General features: G+C 39.0%; 2 protein-coding genes across 2 annotated transcripts; one reads left to right on the forward strand and one right to left on the reverse strand.

Moving 5' to 3' along the window:
- Positions 1-1100: 1100 nt before the first annotated feature.
- tnfaip2 (TNF alpha induced protein 2) lies at positions 1101-11802 on the forward strand. Its single transcript, XM_022751304.1, has 12 exons — positions 1101-1187; positions 5098-5337; positions 5794-6442; positions 7167-7278; positions 7607-7729; positions 7903-7997; positions 8125-8217; positions 8324-8450; positions 9121-9240; positions 9540-9695; positions 10190-10311; positions 11325-11802. Exons 1-12 carry the CDS (start codon positions 1136-1138, stop codon positions 11470-11472), a joined length of 2037 nt encoding a protein of 678 aa, XP_022607025.1. The 5' UTR covers positions 1101-1135; the 3' UTR covers positions 11473-11802.
- Positions 11803-14062: 2260 nt separating this feature from the next.
- Positions 14063-20412, reverse strand: LOC111225952 (exocyst complex component 3-like protein 4). Its single transcript, XM_022751017.1, has 11 exons — positions 20272-20412; positions 18403-18850; positions 17565-17682; positions 17209-17313; positions 16987-17087; positions 16709-16810; positions 16462-16588; positions 16258-16362; positions 15987-16142; positions 15760-15881; positions 14063-15393 (listed from the first exon to the last, which is right to left on the reverse strand). Exons 1-11 carry the CDS (start codon positions 20393-20395, stop codon positions 15234-15236), a joined length of 1668 nt encoding a protein of 555 aa, XP_022606738.1. The 5' UTR covers positions 20396-20412; the 3' UTR covers positions 14063-15233.
- Positions 20413-20667: the final 255 nt, after the last annotated feature.

Below are 20667 nucleotides of genomic sequence, written 5' to 3' on the forward strand. Positions count from 1 at the left end.
GCATTTTTGCAGCACTTCAAGGACTTCTGGTCTGAGGGGAAAAAGATAGATAAGAAAACAAAACCTTTGCTGATGAAGACAATGTGATTGAACCGAATTTCTCAAGAAAAAAGGCAGATTTTCTACCTTTGAATCAAACTTTTGGCTTGAGATTAGTTTAGCAAGGATTTAGATGACTCAGATTTATAAGGTGAAAATCAATTCACTGGGCACACGCACACATACACACACACACACACGTGCACAGAGTCCATCAGTGTCATTCATTTCCTCTGTTGGAAAGCTGCAGGTAAATCCCAACAGGCAGTGGGTTGCAGTTTTCTTTGTTTCCAAAGAAATATTTTCGAAAGTAAAAGAAATAAAGGCTTCCAATGACAATATTATGTAACTGTTGATCACATCTGAAAATAATTTCTTCTCAGCAGCCACTTTTTCCAAAGGCATCAACCACTGAAACGTGTGGAAAAGCTACTAAACTACAATCAGAAAGTTAGTGGATCCTCGGTTTAGTCTGTGTCACACACACAGGTAGGACGGGTTAAACAAATACCAAACAAATGTATGTTGCTGTTTTAAGACCTGCAGACCTGAGTAACAACAGGTTTAAATCAGGTCAGCTGCATGTGTGAGAAGTTCTACAAACCACACTGATTATTTCTGAACAAGCAAGGTGTACTACAAACTCTTACCGCACTATAGCAACATATAAAATACAAGGTGCTGTGGCTAAAGCAGAGAAAACAAATTTAAACCTGAGCTCGCCTCAGACTTCTCTGTTTTCTGCAGAAGTATGTCAGTTTTAATTGTGGGTCGTTTGTGGTATGAACTTCATTCCTCTTTGTAAGACACTTTGAGAAGTATGAATTCATGAAGAACCATAAAAGAACACCTGGCCCACAGTGTGAAAGACTACGTGATATAATGTACACACGTCAGTTTGACAGGATTCATGCATCACAAACCCTCAAAGGAAATGCACATAAATGGAAATCAGCTGAGTTTCTGACAGCATAATTTAACCTACATCCTGACATCAAATGTTATTTGCATCTTACCCTCGGTTCAGCGTTTGCTCGAGCTGCTGCCCAGACAGATGAACTTTACACATCTGTGAGTCCGGCTGCCTTCAGGAGCGATGTGTTGGAAGCTTTGCTGCTGTTTTCCCTACAGAGGCCGCAGAGCAGAAGGTGAGACAAACTGTTCATAGTTCACAGCATCATCCGAGGTGATGTAAACACTAAACAGGTGACGGTGACTGAATTGGCTTGCTAGAATCCTATTTATTGTAAAATATACAATTTGCATCTGTTGTATATTAGAATAATATTTTATATTATAATATTTTTTTTTATCATAAAACAAATTACTTAGTTGTTAGTTTTACTTTAACATACCATGTCTTGTAAACATATGTTATACTGCATTACATACTGAACAACCTTATATAGCAAAAAGCATCACATTAGATATAACACATAAAAATATACTTGAAAAAATTAAATGCATATAGTCTAAATGGTTCCTTTTAGGAGTATTAAAGACTGATTTATTTAATATTTTTAATCTTATTGTACATTACTATGGAGTGAATTCATTGCATTATTTATCTGTATACAAAAGGACAATACAGTCATTGTATCACACACCTTATCACAGAACTTATGGTCTGAGCTACTTTGCAAACATTGCTGCTGCATGAGTTTTTATATCACACAGACACGATGATATGATGAATATTATCTAACTATAGAGGCAATATAAGCACACCAGAATACAAGGGCTTTTATTCAGAGATGAACCAGCTCTAATAAAGTAAAAAATAAATAAATAAAAATACTGCAGCTGAAGTGGAAGCAAAAGAAAAACAATATCTCCATTAAAATGTGTAAAAACTCATTGAAAGTGCTGATGTTGGTGTCAGGTATTGGTATCTGTGCTCTTAAAGGTCAGTGTGGGTGGGAGAAAATCTTATCCTGAGGTTTAGAAAATATTGATGCATCTTTATTCTGAGACCTATGGTTTTTTTCGACATTTGAATCATCACCATGATGTCTCAAAAAGTCCTGAACGAACCCAAAGACACTAAATATGTGCAGCAGAGTTTGGGGAAACAAAATGATGAAGACCACCTATAAAAAGCATCTGGGATTTCAATTTAGTCATCATGCAGTTTTGATATAATGTCGGAACAAACATAGAGACAATACTGAATACATTATGTACAGTATTTTGTACTTTTAAGAAGTGAAATATGGGGCGTCGAGTGGCGCAGTGGGTTGAGCAGGCGCCCCATATGTAGAGGCTACAGTCCTCACTGCAGCAGGCCCCGGTTCGAATCTGCCTCCCCATTTCCTGTCTCTCTCTACCATCCTGTCCAATAAAGGCACAAAAGCCCCAAAAAAAAAAAAGAAAAAAAAAAAAGAAGTGAAATATGTTGATAATACAGGGATTATCCACAGCTAGAACGGGGATTGTCCGAAAGAAGCAGAATGATGAACTAAAGACAAAATTCAGAGAGTCCCTTAGAAGAAAACCAGCGTCACCTGACTGAGGTGCGGAGGAGGAAATAGGGAAATCTACCCATTGGCAAGTGATGCTTCTGCTGAGTATTGATTGAAATGTCTTCATTTCAGGATTTTATTTTTCATACGTTTGTAAAAATGTCTAAAATCCTGTTTTTTAAGTTGTTATTTTGGGTTGTACATACTGACAGCAAAAAGGGTAAAATATAAAATGTGAAATAATGATGGACAAGTGGAGACGGCCTGAATGTTTTCTGAAGACAATAACACAAATATAATGGGACCAGTGAATAAAGCTATTGTTTACTAAATTTAAAAACTATTTGACTATTTGAATACGTTGTAAACAACACAAATATGCTGCTGACAGTTAAGTTTAATACTGTCACCCATATTCACCCATACTGTCAGTATGGGTGAATATTGTACTGCAAGATCAGTATTTTGGCAGAAAATGATTAAGTTGTCTGTGAAAATTTACTCATATTAACCAATTAACAACATTTCCTTATTATGTTAAATAGAAAACTTAATCTGGTCGGCATTACGCTTCCTAAAACGTATTAACTGTTGCAAATTAGTTGTTAAAATAATTAACTATTGCGGTCGGTTATGTGTTGGTACTTGGTTGAGGGTATGACTGTGGTCACGGCTAATGGAAACCAGTATTCAGGATGTGTACAGTGGTGTCCCATGTCATTTCTGCTTTTGCTCCTGAAGGACAGAAGCCATTATTTACATGTCACAATAAACTCAATTGGACATTAGGTTGTTTTGAGTTTGAAATAATTACCAGAACACTGAAGGTTCACATCCACACTAGCGCTGCCTTGAGGTTGTAATGCTCATCACACATGTAAAGTCTATTTGCCAACTAATCATGAAGTTGAACAAGAGAAATTAATCAACTACTATTTTCATCATCTATTAATTGCTTGGGTTATTTTTCAAGCAAACACTTGATGGCTCCAGCTTCTTAAATGTGAGACTTTGCTGGGTTTGTTTGATGTTTAATTACAGTCAATCATATATCTATAAATTCACATAAAGAGGACAATTGAAATGGGTATTTTTGTAATTTTCTGATGTTTTACAGACTAAATGATTCATTGACCAACTGAGAAAACTATGAGAAAATTAAAATAATCTTTCAGCCCTACATATATGAAGTATGCTATTCTTAACATGAAAGTATAAACACATGAATCTCTGGCAGGAAGTTGGCCATTAGGCATCCTGTCATAAAGTGGTGTTGGACAAGTGGAGATTTCCACCTGTTGGTGGCGCTACATGAAAAGTCAGAGGATCACTAAAGTCAGAGGGATTCCTCCTCTAGGCATCATGAATGTCTGTACAGAATTTCAAAAGTATTGATAAAATACTTTCCTCTCTAGCAGATTCCAACATTACTTCAGCTCAAGTGTGTCTAAAAAAAGCCCAGCTGTGTGTGTGTGTGAGTCTGTGTGTGTGTGTGTGTGTGTGTGTGTGTGTGTGTGTGTGTGTGTGTGTGGACTTTCCAATCTTCCACATGCATGAGCTTAAACAGGAGGAGCTTGTCGCTGCTTTAAAAGGACCCTCAAACTGTACTGTTACCATTTACAGCCGCTGTGAGGTGAGTAACATGCTCTGGGGTAGTTAAAGAAAAAGAAGGCACAACAGACTTTTATGTCCACGTCTACTCTGGACTGGATTATTGAGTGTTTACCCTCAAGAATATTTCAACTAAACTCATAAAGCAAGTACTGTTTAATTTAATTTGTAGGGACTGGGTGAGATTTCAGTTTGAACTCCCTTGTGCTTATTCAGTCAATTTAGATTTTAGTTATGTCTATAATGTCTAGATTGTTTTTAATTATACATATTTGTTTTATTTTTATTATTTTTATTCATACATTTGGTTGAAATGTGAGCAATATAATAGAAAACGTATATTTGGATTACCTGATATTTGCACATGTTACTTGATGCCCTCTTTTTTCATGTTTTTATATATTTTAATTTTGTTTTACTCATGGAATATTAAGATTGTACTTACTGTGATGAGGATGATAATGTTGAACCACAACACCACAGAGTTTTAACTTGCTCTCTTCTGTAGCTAATAGTTTTGTAACTTAATTTAAGTTAATGTATTTATTTATTCATCAATTTAAAAAAAAAAACAAGCAACCCTTGTACTACAGATTCATCTTCTAGTATAGGTTCATATTTATCTTCGATAGCCTTTGCACAAAAAACAAAATATGCTCATTAGGGTTTTATTTTGAAAATAACACAGGAAGTTATACTAGCTTAATTGTTTAGCTAGCACCGATTTTGAAGCCTTCTTTTTATTTAAAATATAAGAACATATCATTATGTAGTATTTTAAAAACGAAAAGACAGAATTGTTTTTAAAAATCGCTAACTAAAATACAAAAAGTAGGAAAGCAGCAACAACTAAATTCAAATATTTTAGCGCGCTAAGTCAGTTAGCTAGCGTTAGCCTTAGGTGAACTGCCAACATACAAATTTCAGATTGTAACTTACTTTTTACTTTTCCTTGACAACATTTGGCGCTGTTTTGTCTCCACAGATTTGTCAGCGCCTTTCTCAGTCCGTTGCTCCCGTTTCTCTGCCCGGACAAGGATGCGGACCCTGTCAGGCTCCACAGAGCCAGACGGCTTCAAGTTCAACTCTCTCCCCGGCCACGGTACTAAATCAGCGGGATGCTGGTTCAAGAAACTTTTTAGAGGCCCCAGAGGTCAGGACAGTGTCACAGCCCCCTTCACCACTGATGGACGCACCTCGCCCAGAGATGATTTGTCTCAACAAGGTAGCAGACATTTAATTAACACCCTGCTCTTACAGTAGCTAATGTTAATGTTGTGTTGAATGTGTTTGAATGAGGGTGCAGTTCACATTTCACCTTCAAGTAGCACAAGGAACAGAGGTACAGTTGTGTTCTGGCAGTGTTTTATTACTTACATGGTGTGTAAAATACAACTTCAGCGAGGAATTATTGCACCAATACTGACGTGATACTATAGGAAATCACTTATCTGTAATTAAGTCTCCTTGAGATGGAAACAACCTGACAAATATTAAATATTTGTCAGGTTGTGTGTGCAACCATAGAGAAACTATTTTATAATGCAGCAACAAACTATTAACCAATAATAGAGAAACTCTGTTTATCTGCATTTCTTCTATGAAGTTTAGATGCCTCATTTTCTTATAAACAACATTTGGCACAGTTTAAAAGAGCCTCCTCTTTGCTTTTCTCTCGCAGTGATCATCACATTTGAGCAACACCTCGAGGAACGCCATTTTAGTGAGGCCAGCCAGCTGCTGATGGACAGAGAGGAACGTCTGTTTGGGGAGATAACAGAGGCAGAGGGACTTTCAGATCATGCGGAAAACGTGAACAAGCTTGCTGCAGACTACAGCGTCCTGAAACGTCACATCGAGCAGAGTCTACAGCAGAGTCTGTCTGTCACTGCGGGAGAGGTCGGCACCAAGGCATTGATGTCTGCTGTGAAGGCCGTCTACCAGGAGGACAAGCAGGATCAACTGTGGAAGCAGAGGGGTCAGACAGCCCCGAGCTGGAGGCCCAACGGCTGGAAGGAGCTCCACGACAAAACTCTCCGCACCTTGGTAAAGGATCGTATGGACAAACCTTCAATGCCCCCTCCCAGCCAGGTAGAGCAGTCGTCTGTGGCAGCACACATCAACGGCATGGGCAGGCAGCTGAAGATGGACCTACTTATGGTGGTGGATGTGGTGAAGGGTTGCTACCCACCAGAGACGGACATCTGTAATTTTTACGCCCGGCTGTACCACCAAACCTTTAGCTCCAGACTCAGAAAGATTGCAGACTATGGTCTGGAGGACAAGGACTGCAATTTCCTCCTGCGCTGGGTGAACGAGTTTTATCCAGAGTGAGTAATGAATTTAATTTATGCTTGATGTAATTGAAAGATCTGAATACTTCAGTATCAATATTCAAGATCCTCAGAGGATGATTCCAAGTCATTTTGGTGGCCATGTTGTTTTCCTACTAGACTTTGGTCCGTGATACCAAAGTGTTGGGTTTTGTTGCATGAATTTGTTGGGGATATTCATGGTCTCCAGAGATCTGTCCATTCTGTTTATTGCTTTCATTTTATTCAGTGGAATTAACATGTCAGTTTTAAGGGAACAAAGCTATGTTTATTATTACAGACTTTTCCGCTAATCTTTGCTTTTCTTCTTGTTCTTATTTTACTTCTTCATGACTTTCTTATTCAAATTAAGAAAAGAAAATTACTTCTTGGTCAAACTAGCCACATTTTGTAGACATAGACATTTGTTTGAAGGGGTTACAACCCAAACACGATGGAAACCTCAGCTTAAGAGATCAACAATAACAGGGCTGAATTAGACTTTTTCTCGTCTTTACTGTCTGGTGAAGACAATTATTCTGAAATCTGAATCTGTTTTGTCATTATTTTATTATATGAAATCAGTGAAATGAATGAGGAAGCCCTGCTTTACACTGAGGCTGGTTGATGGACACAGTAACTCACACAGCTGACAGCACAGATTGAGTGAAATTGAATTTTGTTTTCTTAATATGTAATACTGTGTTAGTAAAAGTTATGATTTCTCGTCTTCTGGTGTCAGACTGCTTCAAAAGCGGGAGTTGGCAAGTGACATAAATAACGAAGCGCTGGGAAAGCTGCTGCCGAATGAGCTACTGGAGCCTCTGGAGGAACAGTACCTGAACAAACAACAGGTAACCAGAGCTCACCTTTACCTGATTTTGGTTTATTTTTATTGAGTTTCAGGTTTAGTTTCAGTGTGTCCAACACTTTTGTTTAGATTGAGACACCTCAACAACTATGATATTCATGGTCCCCAGTGGATGACTCCTAATGTTTCAAATCTGAAGCACCATCATCAGGCCACATTCAGTTGTAAACAAGAAATCTAAAGGGTCTCCAGTGCCATTCTTTGAGTTTTGTGTAGTTTTCTAAAGGTAGAATTGGAGATGTTTTTAGCTAAAACTTGAACTATGTATTGAAGACTATATAAGTGACAGCAGCATGTTGTTTTGAATTCAGAGTGAGCTGATGACGTACATCAGCCGTGTCCTGGAGGAAGCAAAGCAAATGTGGAATAACGGAGAGGAGCCGACGAAAGAGGACGGCTGCTACGTCAGTCCTGTGGCCTACGACATCATTCAGGTACAGTATCAATACGACAACATGATGTAAAAAGAGGCTATAATCAATATTTTATAATAATGCATCACAACAATGTGAAAGAGGTCGAAATGAATGAATGACTTGCTTTCTCTCAGTAGTCTACAGTGAGTTTTAAATGCTGTTATTGACTTGTGTCCTCCATCTCTCTTTAGCTTATCAACGGTATGGTGACTTCTGCTGAGAAAGTGGTGGGAGATCTGTACAAGGCCCAGACCATAACGTGCAAACTGAACAGTTTAATGCAGAGGTAAGAAACACTGATCGGTTTCTTAGTCTCATTTTGAAAATCCATTTCTGTTTTTACACTTTACGCAATAAAAAAACACTGTGGAGATGAAAATCAACAGTTCTCATTCAAACACAAACTCCTGCAGCTTCAAGATCTTCCAGGACGAGGTCATGAAGCAAAACAAACCCAACAGCAAAGCCATCATCAAGGCGAACCTCGGCTGTGTCGAAGAGTTCAGGTACGGTTCTGACATTAGACTGAAGTTCGGTCGTATTAAGATCTGATCAATGTAACATCAGAGTATTTCACTGTGAGCTGATGTGGATTCTGTGGTTTATCTGCAGGGAAGTCCTCAGTAAGAACGGCCATCTGTTCCTGGAGGATGTGCGGCAAAACTGTTTGCATGTTCTGACTGACATGAAAGAATCTGCCCACGCATATTTATTAAACCCTGTGCACAAGGACCTCAAGGTAAGTTTGTTTACAAGAGATATAAAGACTTTTTTTTTCTTGTTTTCAACAAATCCCATGAAAAGACCCAAACCAGCAATGACCAAGGGACTATTGCAATGTGTGTATCCAAAGCCTGATGCAAAACTACACAGTCCAGCTGTTATATGTAACTCTTGGGGTTTTTCTTAAAGGAAACTATCAAGATAAAAATCTTCAGTAGAAACCATTTTTGGCATTTTATAGAAGCCTCATCATTTAACTGCAACAAACAAAAAGTTTCTGCATAATCAGGAAGTCAGACTCAATCAACAGACTAGACATATTTTTCCTCACTCTTATCTCAAACATGACCACTGCTTTCTTTTGTGGGAGTCATGTACACCAAGTCATCTTGGTGGCGTAATTGTAGTTGAATCAAGTTATTTATATGGCGTTTTTCAAAATAAAGGTTACAAATTTCTTCACAATAAAGGCATTTGGCATGGATTATTATTATATAAACACAGAAATCTGAGTTGTATTAACATACAAATATAGATCCTCACAGGTTTAATACTCAGGATGTTCCACTGAATTTATTAGAATAACCCAGGTTTTTTTATTTGACATGTAAGCAATGCTATGTTTACTGCAAACTCTGTGCTACTCTGTGGAGTGAACTGTCTAATGCCTTGTGTTTCTACCTCAGCCAGAGTACCTCAAGCTGGGAACCAGCGAATGGCTGAACAAGCCCCTGTTTGAGAAGCTGCTGATCCGCATTCAAGATCAGATCGAAAACCTTCAGGGGTCAAAAGAATCCTGTCACCAGGTAAAAAAGCACCAAAGAGCAAATTGTTTTCATTCATCTCCATCCAGTGTGACAGTCAGTGGACATAATCCATTAAAATGATCAGCAAGTCTGCGATATTTAAGTCAGATTTTCACACTGCATGGTAATACAGATTATGAGGTCACTGATCTGAAAAGTCCAAATTTTCAAGAGTCTGTAAAATGGTTTTCATATTGTACAATTAATGGAGACCAATGGCTGCCTGTATTTTAAGGAAAATACATTCAAAACTCTAAAGCGCAGTGTGGTTTCTGATTTGATGATTGGATTCATTTCAGGAGCTGATCGGCCAGTTTCATCAGGACGTGACAGTGGAATATGTGAAGAGGCTCCTGAAAGGAGACGTCAAGCTGAAGGACAAGGAACGGCAGGAGAAGGCCTACATGACCGTGACAGACAACGCAGAGCGTTTGCACAATTTATTCATCAGAATGGTGAGACTTCATCGTATTCATTGTATTGATGTGGTCACAGGAGCACAGGAACATCTGATACTGAGACTGCTAGTTTTTGGTTTAAGCATCAAATATAGGAAATAATGTCACAGGATTAAACAATAGAATACAAAATGCCAAAAACTACTTGACTTTCCATGTCGAGTGGAAACAGGAGAGAGAATCAGGCTTGGAGAGAAGCCAGAATAAGGCCAAGGGCTCAAGGTCCTGGTGAGAGTTTTGTTGGAAGAACATAAAACAATATTTTGTAACTCCAAAATTAAAATGTATCAGCAAGGTTTTCAGGGGCATAGGGAATGCAGATAGCATGCTATCTGTATCAGTAATACAAAAGCTTCAGTGAAGTGACCACAGAGAGTGACTAATAAGTGATACCAGGGAAAATCCACAGTAAAAATTCTCAAACCACTCAAGATAAAAATCTCCCTAACACGAGAGGGATCGAGACTGACGAAACTACTCCATTCCCACAGGGTTCAAAGGAGGAGTGGTTGAAGGAAATCCTGACCAAGATTGCAGAAGTGCTGAAACTCCAAGACCTCCCTGCCATACAGATGCAAGTGGCATCACTGGGAAGTGCTTTTCCTGACCTGAGGTAACATTTTCACTCTGTGTTTTCAATCTTTAACACAGCACAAACAGAAATATATATATATATATATATATATTTATACAAAACAGCATACTTCACATGCATGTGCAGTGGTCTCAAGTGTAACAGGCTTTAATAGGCCAGAATAGCATCATGATGTGAGTAGTTTACATGACAGCAGGGTGAGGATAAACAAACCCACTTTTCAGGGAGAGCTGAAATGCAGCAGGAAATGAGAAGGGGCCAAAACGTCTGATGTGTTCAGATGTTTCCGGCCGCAGGATGATATTATGAGCTACAACTCAGTGGATCTGCCAAGAAAAAGTGGCCCTGTTATCAGTGTCAGTAACAGCAGCTAGCTAAGCACTGCAGATAAAAAAAAATAGTCTTGAAACAGAGGAGTACCTGGTGGAGCTTTTGTGTGGCGTGTCAGAGTAAACAGTCTGTTGAGGTCGAGTTGTTTTGAAATGTTTACAGTGACACAGTAATCCGTCTTGTCTGAAGTCCTAGTCTCTGTTCTTTGAGTCAGAGTTGTAACACATGCAAATACTTTGGTTTGAATGCTTTTCTGCCTTCTTGCCAAGAGTTCAATGATAAAAGTACGGCTCTTATCTTTACACTGATATGAGAGTGTGTACAGCACTTCTTAAGCTCACTGGTATTGTTAAAACAAACCATCCTTTTTATGTTTCTGTAAGATTAGACAAATCAAATATAGCATGTTAATTACTTAGCTTTAGAAGTTTTGTTTTGATTTTGTTTCCTTTAGACAGAGCCAGGCTAGCTGTTTCCCCCTGTTTCCAGTCTCTATGCTAAGCTAAGCTAACCATCTGTATAGTGTATTTCCCCAAATGTCAACCGTCTATTAAATAATTGTTGTAGAGAAGAACAGAAAAGTTATGCTTTATCCAACATAATTGATTGGATCGTTATAAGAATCCTGTACTAATTAACTTAATGCTGCACAGGATCAGAATGTTGATTTTAAAGTTTTCTTTCTTTTCCTTCCCCGACAGTGAGAGACATGTTTCGGCTCTGCTCAAGCTCAAGACAAACTTCTCCAGAGCCGACAGGAAAACCGTCAAAGCGACTCTGTCGGACACTCTGAGAGAAACGGCCGCCGTTGGCGCTCGGCCGTTTTTCTCCAAAGTGCAGGTTAAATGAGCCGCACGGTTGGATGACGCTCTCATCCAGTTCTCCTTATTTCAGTCGTCTTAATGCCGGCTGAGAGTTGGGTTGTACAGTGTAATGTCTGTGTTTGGCAGATTTATGTTACGTCTAACATAAATATAATGTACAATAAGCTTGGATCAAGTGTTGTAGCTACTGTATGAATGTATAAGCTACAGTTCAACTTAGTGCCGGTTAATATGGTCCTTTTCACTGCAAGAAAAATCTGGTTAGGTTGGCGTGAGTGTGTGTTTGTTTTTGTGTTTTAGGAAAAAAAAGGACAGGGTCAGTAATTGCAAGTGTATTCCTCTAATAGTTTATATTTTTTTAATATCAAATCAATGTTAAAATTTGTTATGTATTATGTATTTTTTGCCATGCGTGTACAATAAGGGAGACAACAAGCTTTATATTTTTACATGTTTTTTCATCTGATGAACAGAATGTTAATGTAAATTAAATTTATAAATAAATTTGGTGAAACCTCAGTTTGTTTAGACAGTGATTTTCAATACAGCTGTTGTGTGTTTAAATCTCCAGCCAAGCTAGCATCTCTTAGCTACAGTGGTGCTTGGAGCTAATATTTGCTGACTAGCAGAACTAGCCGAAGCTAATGGGATTGTCTTTAGCTTTTCAGGTATTTGGTCATAAACCAAAATTGCAGACATATTACAGTTTTGGGTTAATGATGGAACGACATGAAAATCAATTGGGATTCATGCTCAGGGGAACGTGAATGTGTGTACCAAACTTGCAATCTGTTGAACAGTTGTTGAGACATTTCACTCAAAACCACAAATGTTAACTTCACAGTGGTGCTAGAGGAAAAGTCAGCGGTGCAGGATTCATCCTCTGGGAACCATGAATGTCCCTGAAAAGTGATGTGCCAGTCAACAGAGTAGATGTTGAGATACTTCACAGGGTAAGGGAAGGGTGAGGGACACGTTTGACCCGCTGGTGGCAGTAGAGGAAAAAGTGGTGGACGGGTGACTTTGGATTCATGTCGCGAGAGCAGCCAAAAACAACAAGAAGCTTTTTGATGACACATTTCCACAGGCACAGGTCAGAGGTCAGGGCCTGTAAAGACTCCAGTTCTTCATCACTGTCCTGCTGCATCAGGAGAGTCTTAAAACCACTGATCTGAAGTTCCTCCTTTCCGACTTAACTCACACACATAACAAGCAGTGAAATCAGCCTTGAACAATTCTGGGAAATAATTATTCCCATCAGGGAACAGAACCTGTACACACCGGGCCGAGGTGTTTCAAGTTCTTTATTCTTAAATGAACTGTGGCTAATGGCATTCTTGATGTTACGGGAAGGATGTAAATCTACAGAGGGAGTTACTGCAAGCAGCTGCCGGCATGTGGTTTCTTTCCTGAAAGTCTGTCTGTGTTTGTATATTGGTGTAAGAGGAAGGATGTGCTCGGGAAGACAGAGGCCACAGCTACAAGTTCCTCTTTGGAGAGCGTGCGGGAGTGAGAGTCATTAAAGCCACTGATGATAAGCTACTCGTAATATCAGGCTGGCCTGTTAACAGGAAGCCGCACGGTGGAAATCGACGGTGCTTTCCTGCTGTGGACAGGACCACTGCCAAAGTGTGTCTGAGTCACTGCATGGAAGTCATCAGGCTGGCATGTTCATTATTTATTGAAACATTTTAACTTCACTGTCAGTTTTTAGTAATGCATGTGGATGAAATGAAATGAAACTATTCTTTGTTGCAGCGCTGTGACTGTGAATGGTAATGTCTTTCCACCACATTAGTCCAGACTGAAATATCCCTGCAACTTTTAGATAAATCGCTGTGACATTTTGTTCAGACATTCATGGTCCCCAGAGGTTGAATCCTACTTTCTTTTAGTGATCCTCTGACTTTTCCTCTAGCACCACCATGAGGTTGGCATTTTTTGTTTTGGCTAAAATGTTTTGACAATTATTGGATTGCTCTCCGTGAAATTTGATCAATGATCACGTTCATGGTCCCCAGAGGCTGAATCCTACTGACCTCCAGCGGTACTCTGACTTTTCCTCTTCCGCCACCATGAGATTAACTTTTTTTTTTGCTTTGCCTAATTTATGCAGTAAGATACTAATCTATTAGGAAGCGGTTCACAGTGTGTTATAGCTTGTGACCCTTTAGAATAAATTGTATTTTATTGATGTGAGTTCTCATCACAGGTCACATGTGGTTTTAGTGTGTCATGAGTTGTGAGCAGCTTAATTTAAAGATTCTTTCAGGTCTGAAAGTGGTAAAAACATCCAGATCTTTCACAAGACAGAAACATCTTTACAGAACATTGTAACAAAAGTATGAAATCCATCTCCTTTAATCACCTTGAGAAGCCTCAGATTTTATTTTTTATGGTCCCAAACCCCAGATCAGCAACCACTGTTCTGGGATCTGTTTTGTGAAACACTCCCTAAAACGATGTGGACCATTACTCATCAAGTCCCATTATAGTTAGATGATGTGAGGCTCCATCTAGTGGTGTTCACTGGTGGCACAAAGAATACACAGCCAAAAACATTTGTGGTAAATAATACAGAATTTTATTAATGAAACTGTTGACAGAGTAAGACAGGCACATTTTCACAGCCCTTCTCATCACAGGTTAACAAATTCAAACCCATAAACCAGCACAGTACACCTCATACAAAAGGGACACTATGTATTCAAAAGTAAACACAGCTCTTCATCTGATTTTGAAGCAGATATCTGCTCAGAATTTCAAAAGAATTACAGTACAATAGTAAATTATACAGTAAATCTTATAAAAAAATAAAGTTTTAAAAGAACAGCTCAAGTGTAATTCAGAAGAGTTTCCTAAGAATTGTTTTTTTTTAACAGTAAAATTAGATTTTAATGACTGATTGAAGCCTAGTGAATTCTTGTCAGTTATGTAAATACAAAAATTGTACATTCATATAAATAAATAATCAAAACATAATAAATAATATTATATAATAATATGAGAACATGATTACTCTTCTTGTGGAAGCTCTTAATGAAAAAGTGCAATTAAATCACTACCTCTATGTTGACATTCTTTAACTTTCAATTTTTGTACCTACAATAAATGAACACATGTAACGTAAAATGAAACAAAAGGAAAAAATGCATTTGAGGGTTTTGGCTCAAAAAAAGAAACGTAACAAATAAGTTAAATTAACAATCTCTTTTAAATAGTTTGTTCGTTTGCTCTTTTCACTACTCAGCTCGACAAATGACTTTCCTTTTCCAAACCACGTAACATTGAAGTTCAGCTGAATCATCACTATTGGCCTTTTCCACAAAATCTAAATTTACTGTAAACGGTGTTCAAACATTCAGAAACGTCATGTAAATTTTCCCACAACCAAGATCCCACCTAAAGATAAAAAATAAAAAAAACTTAAACATGTAAACAACTTTAACAACTTCTATATACTTTTCTTCATTCAGTTTTTTCTGACCTGTAACTTAGTAAACTTTCTGTGCATTACAAAGCGAGAATGAATGAGGAAGAAATTGCGATTATGCAAAATCTCAAATACAGTATATGATGATTTCTATTTACATAAATAAAAAAAAAATGAGGAAATTTTGGCAAACAAGATCAAAAACCATGTTTACCTTTCCTGAAACTACAGCAACACTTGAAACAAAATCAGAGACACTCTCATGGATAGGCAACTGTGTGCACAATCTTAATCTCTCAAGCTTGTTTCGGTTGATCCTCTGTGGAGCGCCTCAGTCGTCACCAGAAGCCAAGTCAGTTAAAACAGCAGAACCAGGATCTGGTACGACTGGGTTGACGGTCAGGATCAGGTCTGGGTTGAAGGTCAGGAGGAAGGGCGTACAGCACCTCGTTGAGCTTCCAATTAGAAACACCCTTCCATCGCAGCACGGCGGGCAGGAGCTCCATATCCTCGCTGCAGGTGAGGACAAAAGAGAGGTAAGTTACTGAGATGCAGTTCCTCTAATGACCACCGGATGGCGACTTTAAGATAATCCAACAGGAAAACCCTTAACCAGAGGAAATACAAGTCAACCGAAAAAAAAATAAATCACATTGACATTTAACAATCTAAATTACTTTAATCCTAACCAAACAACATAACTGTACTCAAGAGATCAACTCAAAATGCTTCCTCAGAAACTTAACGTCACATAAGCTAAAACAGGATTTCTCTACAATCTGTGATTCGGTGGTTTTTGCATGTAAATGCAGCCAAAACAACACTGGAGAAATTGGACACTGGTGTGTAAAATAAGCATGTGTCATCAGTATAGTTTACCTCATGGTGAGACAGTGATTCTGCATGGCTGCACATTCTATCTTCAGTGTGTCGACGCTGTTGCACTCCAATATTTCTGCTATTTTCAGCAGCGTGAGGTTCCACTGTTGGACACCAGGAGCCTGACACAACACATCACAACACATACAGGTCGGTTAATTTCTAATGGGTAAATGTCATTTACAGTGCGTGAGAACAAGCAGTCTCTTTTCAGTAAGTAATCTCACCAGGTCTGACATGATGCTGTGAAGAAGCTCAGCATCTTCAATGACCGTTTGTCCAACATTAGGACTCCAGCGCTTCTTCAGTTTGCTCTGGCTGCTTCGGACAAGATGTTTGATGTAAATACGAACGATGAGCTTGTAAGCCTCGTCCATCACTCTCTGAGAGACACAAAGAGACAAATATATGGAAAAGGGCGGCAAATTAATACACTTTTATTACACAGTTATTTACAGATTACATTTAGCACATTTGACAGCGGTGGTATATCCTCACCTTTTGTTCATCCAAACCATACTGCAGCTTGGGGAAATTCTTCTGTACAGCAGCACACAGGAGGAACCGCTTGTTATGGGATTTGAAATACTTTTTCAGGTGGCTCTGCGGGACAGAAACAGAGGAATATATACATGTAATGTACCGCTCTCCCGTTTAGGAATTTAGGAAAACTGTATATTTGTGATTAAGTTGAACAGCTACCTCTGCGATGTCGGTTACAATGTCAATCAGAAGATTAAAAGTAGAGGCCTCCATGTTTTCAAGCAGTCTCACCATGTCATTCAGAAGGGAAGTTTTGATCCCTGCGCCCTCAGTCTGGACGTACTGCCTGAGGGGAAATAAAACTTTTAAACCTTGTTTGCAGATAAAATGTGCTAAGACACAATTACAAATTTGAATTGAAGTGAATTAATAATTGTCCAAAAGACAAAAATGCCCAAATACTCACTTGAGTTCTTTACAAGTTTTCAAAGTCCTGAGGAAATGTATTGTTTCTGGTTTGTCCATTTTTGCTTTTTCCCCCAGAGCCTCAGTCTGCTCAGCGACGTACCTTCAAAACCAAAGAGAATATGCAGACCAAATAATGAAACATGCTGAGTTTAATTGGTGATATTTATGTTGATTTCATTACAAGGGCAAAATCAATGGTATTTTTTTAATATAGAGTCTGGTTTGGGAATCTCTGTCAATAAATATTGTATTCCTGAGGTAAAAACAGACGCTCACCTCTTCAGAAACATCAGCAGCTCTTGGAAACAAACCTCCTTCACACTATCAGGCAGTTCTGAAGAGATCTTCTTCGCTTCATTGTGCATGGCATCAATGCACTTAAATAGAGACAAACAAAGAAAGGCAGATACCCGGTTACTAAAATAATCTATCATAACAGGACAGCAAGCAAAAAATCTTCTCCAGGGTCAATCACATAACTTCTGGTGTACCAAGTACCTGAATAATGTCCAAAGAGAGTCCAATGTAAGTTTCCTCACAATCACATTGATCTTGGGCCATCTCATTCTGCAGAATGATCTTCAGGGACCCTTCGACAGATTTCTGTGGACAAAATAGAAATAAATACAAAATAAGCTGCATTTCTAACAGACGTACATCAGGTCTGGGACTTGACACTGGAAGCCTCAAGGAAACTGCTAATTTCACAAGAGAAAGAAACATCATCACCAAGATAAAGGAAACAATAAACACGTATGTCTTTTACTTCAACCTTGCACTCTCCCTTGCATGCATTTCCTCATGACTCATGAAGCATGAAGCAATCCCAACACTGGAAGAGTTTGTATTCTTACCTGCACATTCTCAAGCAGCTTGTCCTTTGCTTTTGCGTCCCATTCCTTGAAGAACATTACATCGACTTTTCCAGTGGGATCAATTTCTTGAAGGTCAGGATGACCGAGCAGCTCTTTACTGGGAAAGTACCACAAATACAAACACCATCAGCAGCGTGTCTCACATCTCTATCTAATATTCTACTGTTCAGAAATACTGAATAAATAATTAGCTAAGCTAGTTTTCTTGTTTTGAGTCTTTGTGGTAAACTAAAGATTTTCTGAAAAACTCTAAACACTTTTGATTTCCAGTGTTGTTGGACATCTTAGAAACCAGTTCTGAGAAGACGTTACATGAGACGATTGATGCTCATATTTTTCCCCTAAATGTGAACCTACAGCTAACAGATGATTAGCACAAACACTGGAAGCAGCTAGCCTGGCTCTGTTCAAAGGAAACAATTCTACTTAAGAGCACCTCTTAAGCTCATTAATTATATTTTGTGTTTGTTTAATCCAAACAACCAAAGTGTAAAAACAATACTTTTGGTTTTTTTTAATGGCTCAAACAAATAAGATATGAGTTAAAGGGGCTGGTAGGTAGATTTTTTATTAGAGTTAGGGTTGAGTTAAAGAGAGCTGGGATAGCAGTCTTTATGCTAAGCTATGCTAACAGTTGCTGGGGGGAGCTTAATATTTATTGTAAAGAGAACTGAGTGATATCAGTTTTCTTGTATGAGGTGAATAAGAGTATTTAGCAAAATGTCAACCCTGAACTATCGGAGTTTGAAGTGCATGAAAACACACTCAATAAATAAGGTTGCAGTAGGTGAAAATGCAGGTATAGGTTGGCAGATACCTCAGGTAGACACGTTGGACCCAATTCATCAGCACAAAGGTGTTCTTGGCGGTGGTGGCGTTCTGCAGCAGAATATGCAGGTGCTCAAATGTCTGATGATGGTAGCAATCAATCAGATATCCCATCCACCCCATACGCTTCAACTGGGGACCCAGCCTCATAAGCTCATGCAGCACGGTGCCCTGCACATGCAGCAGGTGCTGGGGAAGGTTCTCGTCCAGATGTGACGGTGGCTTTGGAAAATGCTTGAGCACAGATTTCTGTATGAGGCGGATGATGTTCAGGTTCAGGTTGTGCTGTCCAGGCTGAACTTTGCACCAGCAGCCATCCTCAAAGGTGTCGGGGAGGTCCACACTCAGAAACTCAGCGAGTTCCTGATATGTGAACTCCTGCTCCCTCTGGGTGTTCGAGGTGTACCGAGCCAAGGTGTCATCTGCCTGGTTATATCCTACGAGAGAGGGAGATTTTAAGATGTTTAGGGCACTACAAATATGAAATACTAAAGAAATTATAAATGCACGTCGGTTTTTGCAGACTCAGTCTTTATGACTTCTTGTATTGATCTTGAAATGAGAGAAATATTTTTAAATCAAGCTAATGTTGTGGCCAGACATGAATCATGAGGACTTTGCTGCCACAGTTTGCTCCATCAGACGACTACTTACTGTTTTTACTACCTGCATTCCCTTGTGTGTCTCCACCCCCCTGGTTTGTGTGTGTGTGTGTGTGTGTGTGTGTGTGTGTGTGTGTAGGTGCTGTGGGCGTGGCTTTCTCTACCTGCCCTTGGCGATTACCCCACACCTGCATTTAATTATTGTATTATCTCAACAGCCACAATACAGATACTCTGGTCTTCTGGTCTCCACCCATTGCCAGAATGTTCTGCAATCTCTGTGGTAACAAGCGCTTGGACAATTTCTTGTACTTGAAGTATTTTCTAGTATTGATTCTTCTTTGGGAATTCCTCTGCTGCCCAGCTGCTTGCCTCACCCATCACTCCACATTCATCAGCCATTATCTTCATATGGATCTCAGTTCCCTCTCCTACTTCAGGTTCCTGTATCAGCTTCACCATGCCGCTCCCTGCCACACCACAAACCTTCCTGTCCCAGTTCATCGTAACCTTTTCTCCCACGCCAGCCCCGATTCCCCAAACCTTCCCCTTTGTTTTAAACTCCATTTTGTTATTAAATCTAATTAATTTTACATTCAGTTTCTGCTTATGGGTCTAAAACTAAAAGTGTTTTTCCTGTCCATACAAAGTGTTATTACTTGGCTGATCCTTTGACTCCTTTACTCCTTTTCAAATAAGGTTTTCCATTCAGTCACATCGAAGCAGAATAACCGGTTTCTGCAGGTGTGATGGCTTGAAATAAATTAACTTTACACATTACAGGCTCAACAAGAACGGAAAAATTACAACTTGCTTCTTCTTCAAGCACAACAGCACAATATGTTGCTGGACAACATTTCTGAGGGGAAAAAAAGAGGTGCTGTACGTGGGAATCCCCTTGCATCCCTGGCGTTTATCACCAGTTTGATCTGGTCTGAGTTCGGACTGCACTGTCACAGTTTTCCTCCACATCTGCTGCTTATCTGTTTGTTTTAAACTCTCATTTCTCAACATGCTTCAGGGTTTTAGAGGAGCGAGACAGAGGTAAAAGACTGTCTGTGCACACACACACACACACACACACATACACACACATACACACACACACACACACACACATAAACACAGATAAAGAAAATACTATATTTAACCTACATGGACTGATGGTTCAAAAGCCTAATTTCAAGCTGTGTTACGATACAGATCTACACACATACAAACCACAAATCACAGCCATGATAAGAACAGACATTTACCATCTTCCACGTTGTTGTTGTTTTCCTTCATTAAAGGAGTCCTGCTCTCGTTCCTCTGAACCTTGTTTCTTCCTTTGAAAAGGTTCTTCATATCTAGTTTTGAAGGTTGAATGTTGCAGTGCATCAGATGTTTACACGCTCCCTCTCACAGTCGTGTGCGAGTTATCTGAGTCAGCAGTGTGAGCTTCTATAAAAGGCAGATAATGGGGATTTCCTGTAACATCATCATCACTCAGTACTTTCGTTTTCCACTATAGTCCCACTGGAGAAGAGAAAAGTGTTACATCATGTGCAGGGATAAATATTATCACTACTACAGCTAAGGATAATAATAATTGAAAGTGCTGATGTAAATATAGATATACAAACTGTAATATTTATTAGCGCTTTAGCTCA

The sequence above is a fragment of the Seriola dumerili genome, unplaced genomic scaffold (genome assembly GCF_002260705.1).
Source record: "Seriola dumerili isolate Sdu_G_001 unplaced genomic scaffold, Sdu_1.0 BDQW01000149.1, whole genome shotgun sequence".
NCBI lineage: Eukaryota > Metazoa > Chordata > Actinopteri > Carangiformes > Carangidae > Seriola > Seriola dumerili.

What these genes read in the sequence shown, in the direction of transcription:
- tnfaip2 (XM_022751304.1), top strand. Translation starts at nt 1,136, where the DNA reads ATGTGTTGGAAGCTTTGCTGCTGTTTTCCCTACAGAGGCCGCAGAGCA. An exon ending in CTGAACAGTTTAATGCAGAG is followed by an intron (nt 7,998 to 8,124) that starts GTAAGAAACACT and finishes AAACTCCTGCAG; the next exon opens with CTTCAAGATCTTCCAGGACG. An exon ending in CAAAAGAATCCTGTCACCAG is followed by an intron (nt 9,241 to 9,539) that starts GTAAAAAAGCAC and finishes GATTCATTTCAG; the next exon opens with GAGCTGATCGGCCAGTTTCA.
- LOC111225952 (XM_022751017.1), bottom strand. Translation starts at nt 20,395, where the DNA reads ATGCACTGCAACATTCAACCTTCAAAACTAGATATGAAGAACCTTTTC. An exon ending in TCTCTTTGGACATTATTCAG is followed by an intron (nt 17,088 to 17,208) that starts GTACTTGGTACA and finishes TCTCTATTTAAG; the next exon opens with TGCATTGATGCCATGCACAA. An exon ending in ACAGCATCATGTCAGACCTG is followed by an intron (nt 15,882 to 15,986) that starts GTGAGATTACTT and finishes GTGTTGTGTCAG; the next exon opens with GCTCCTGGTGTCCAACAGTG.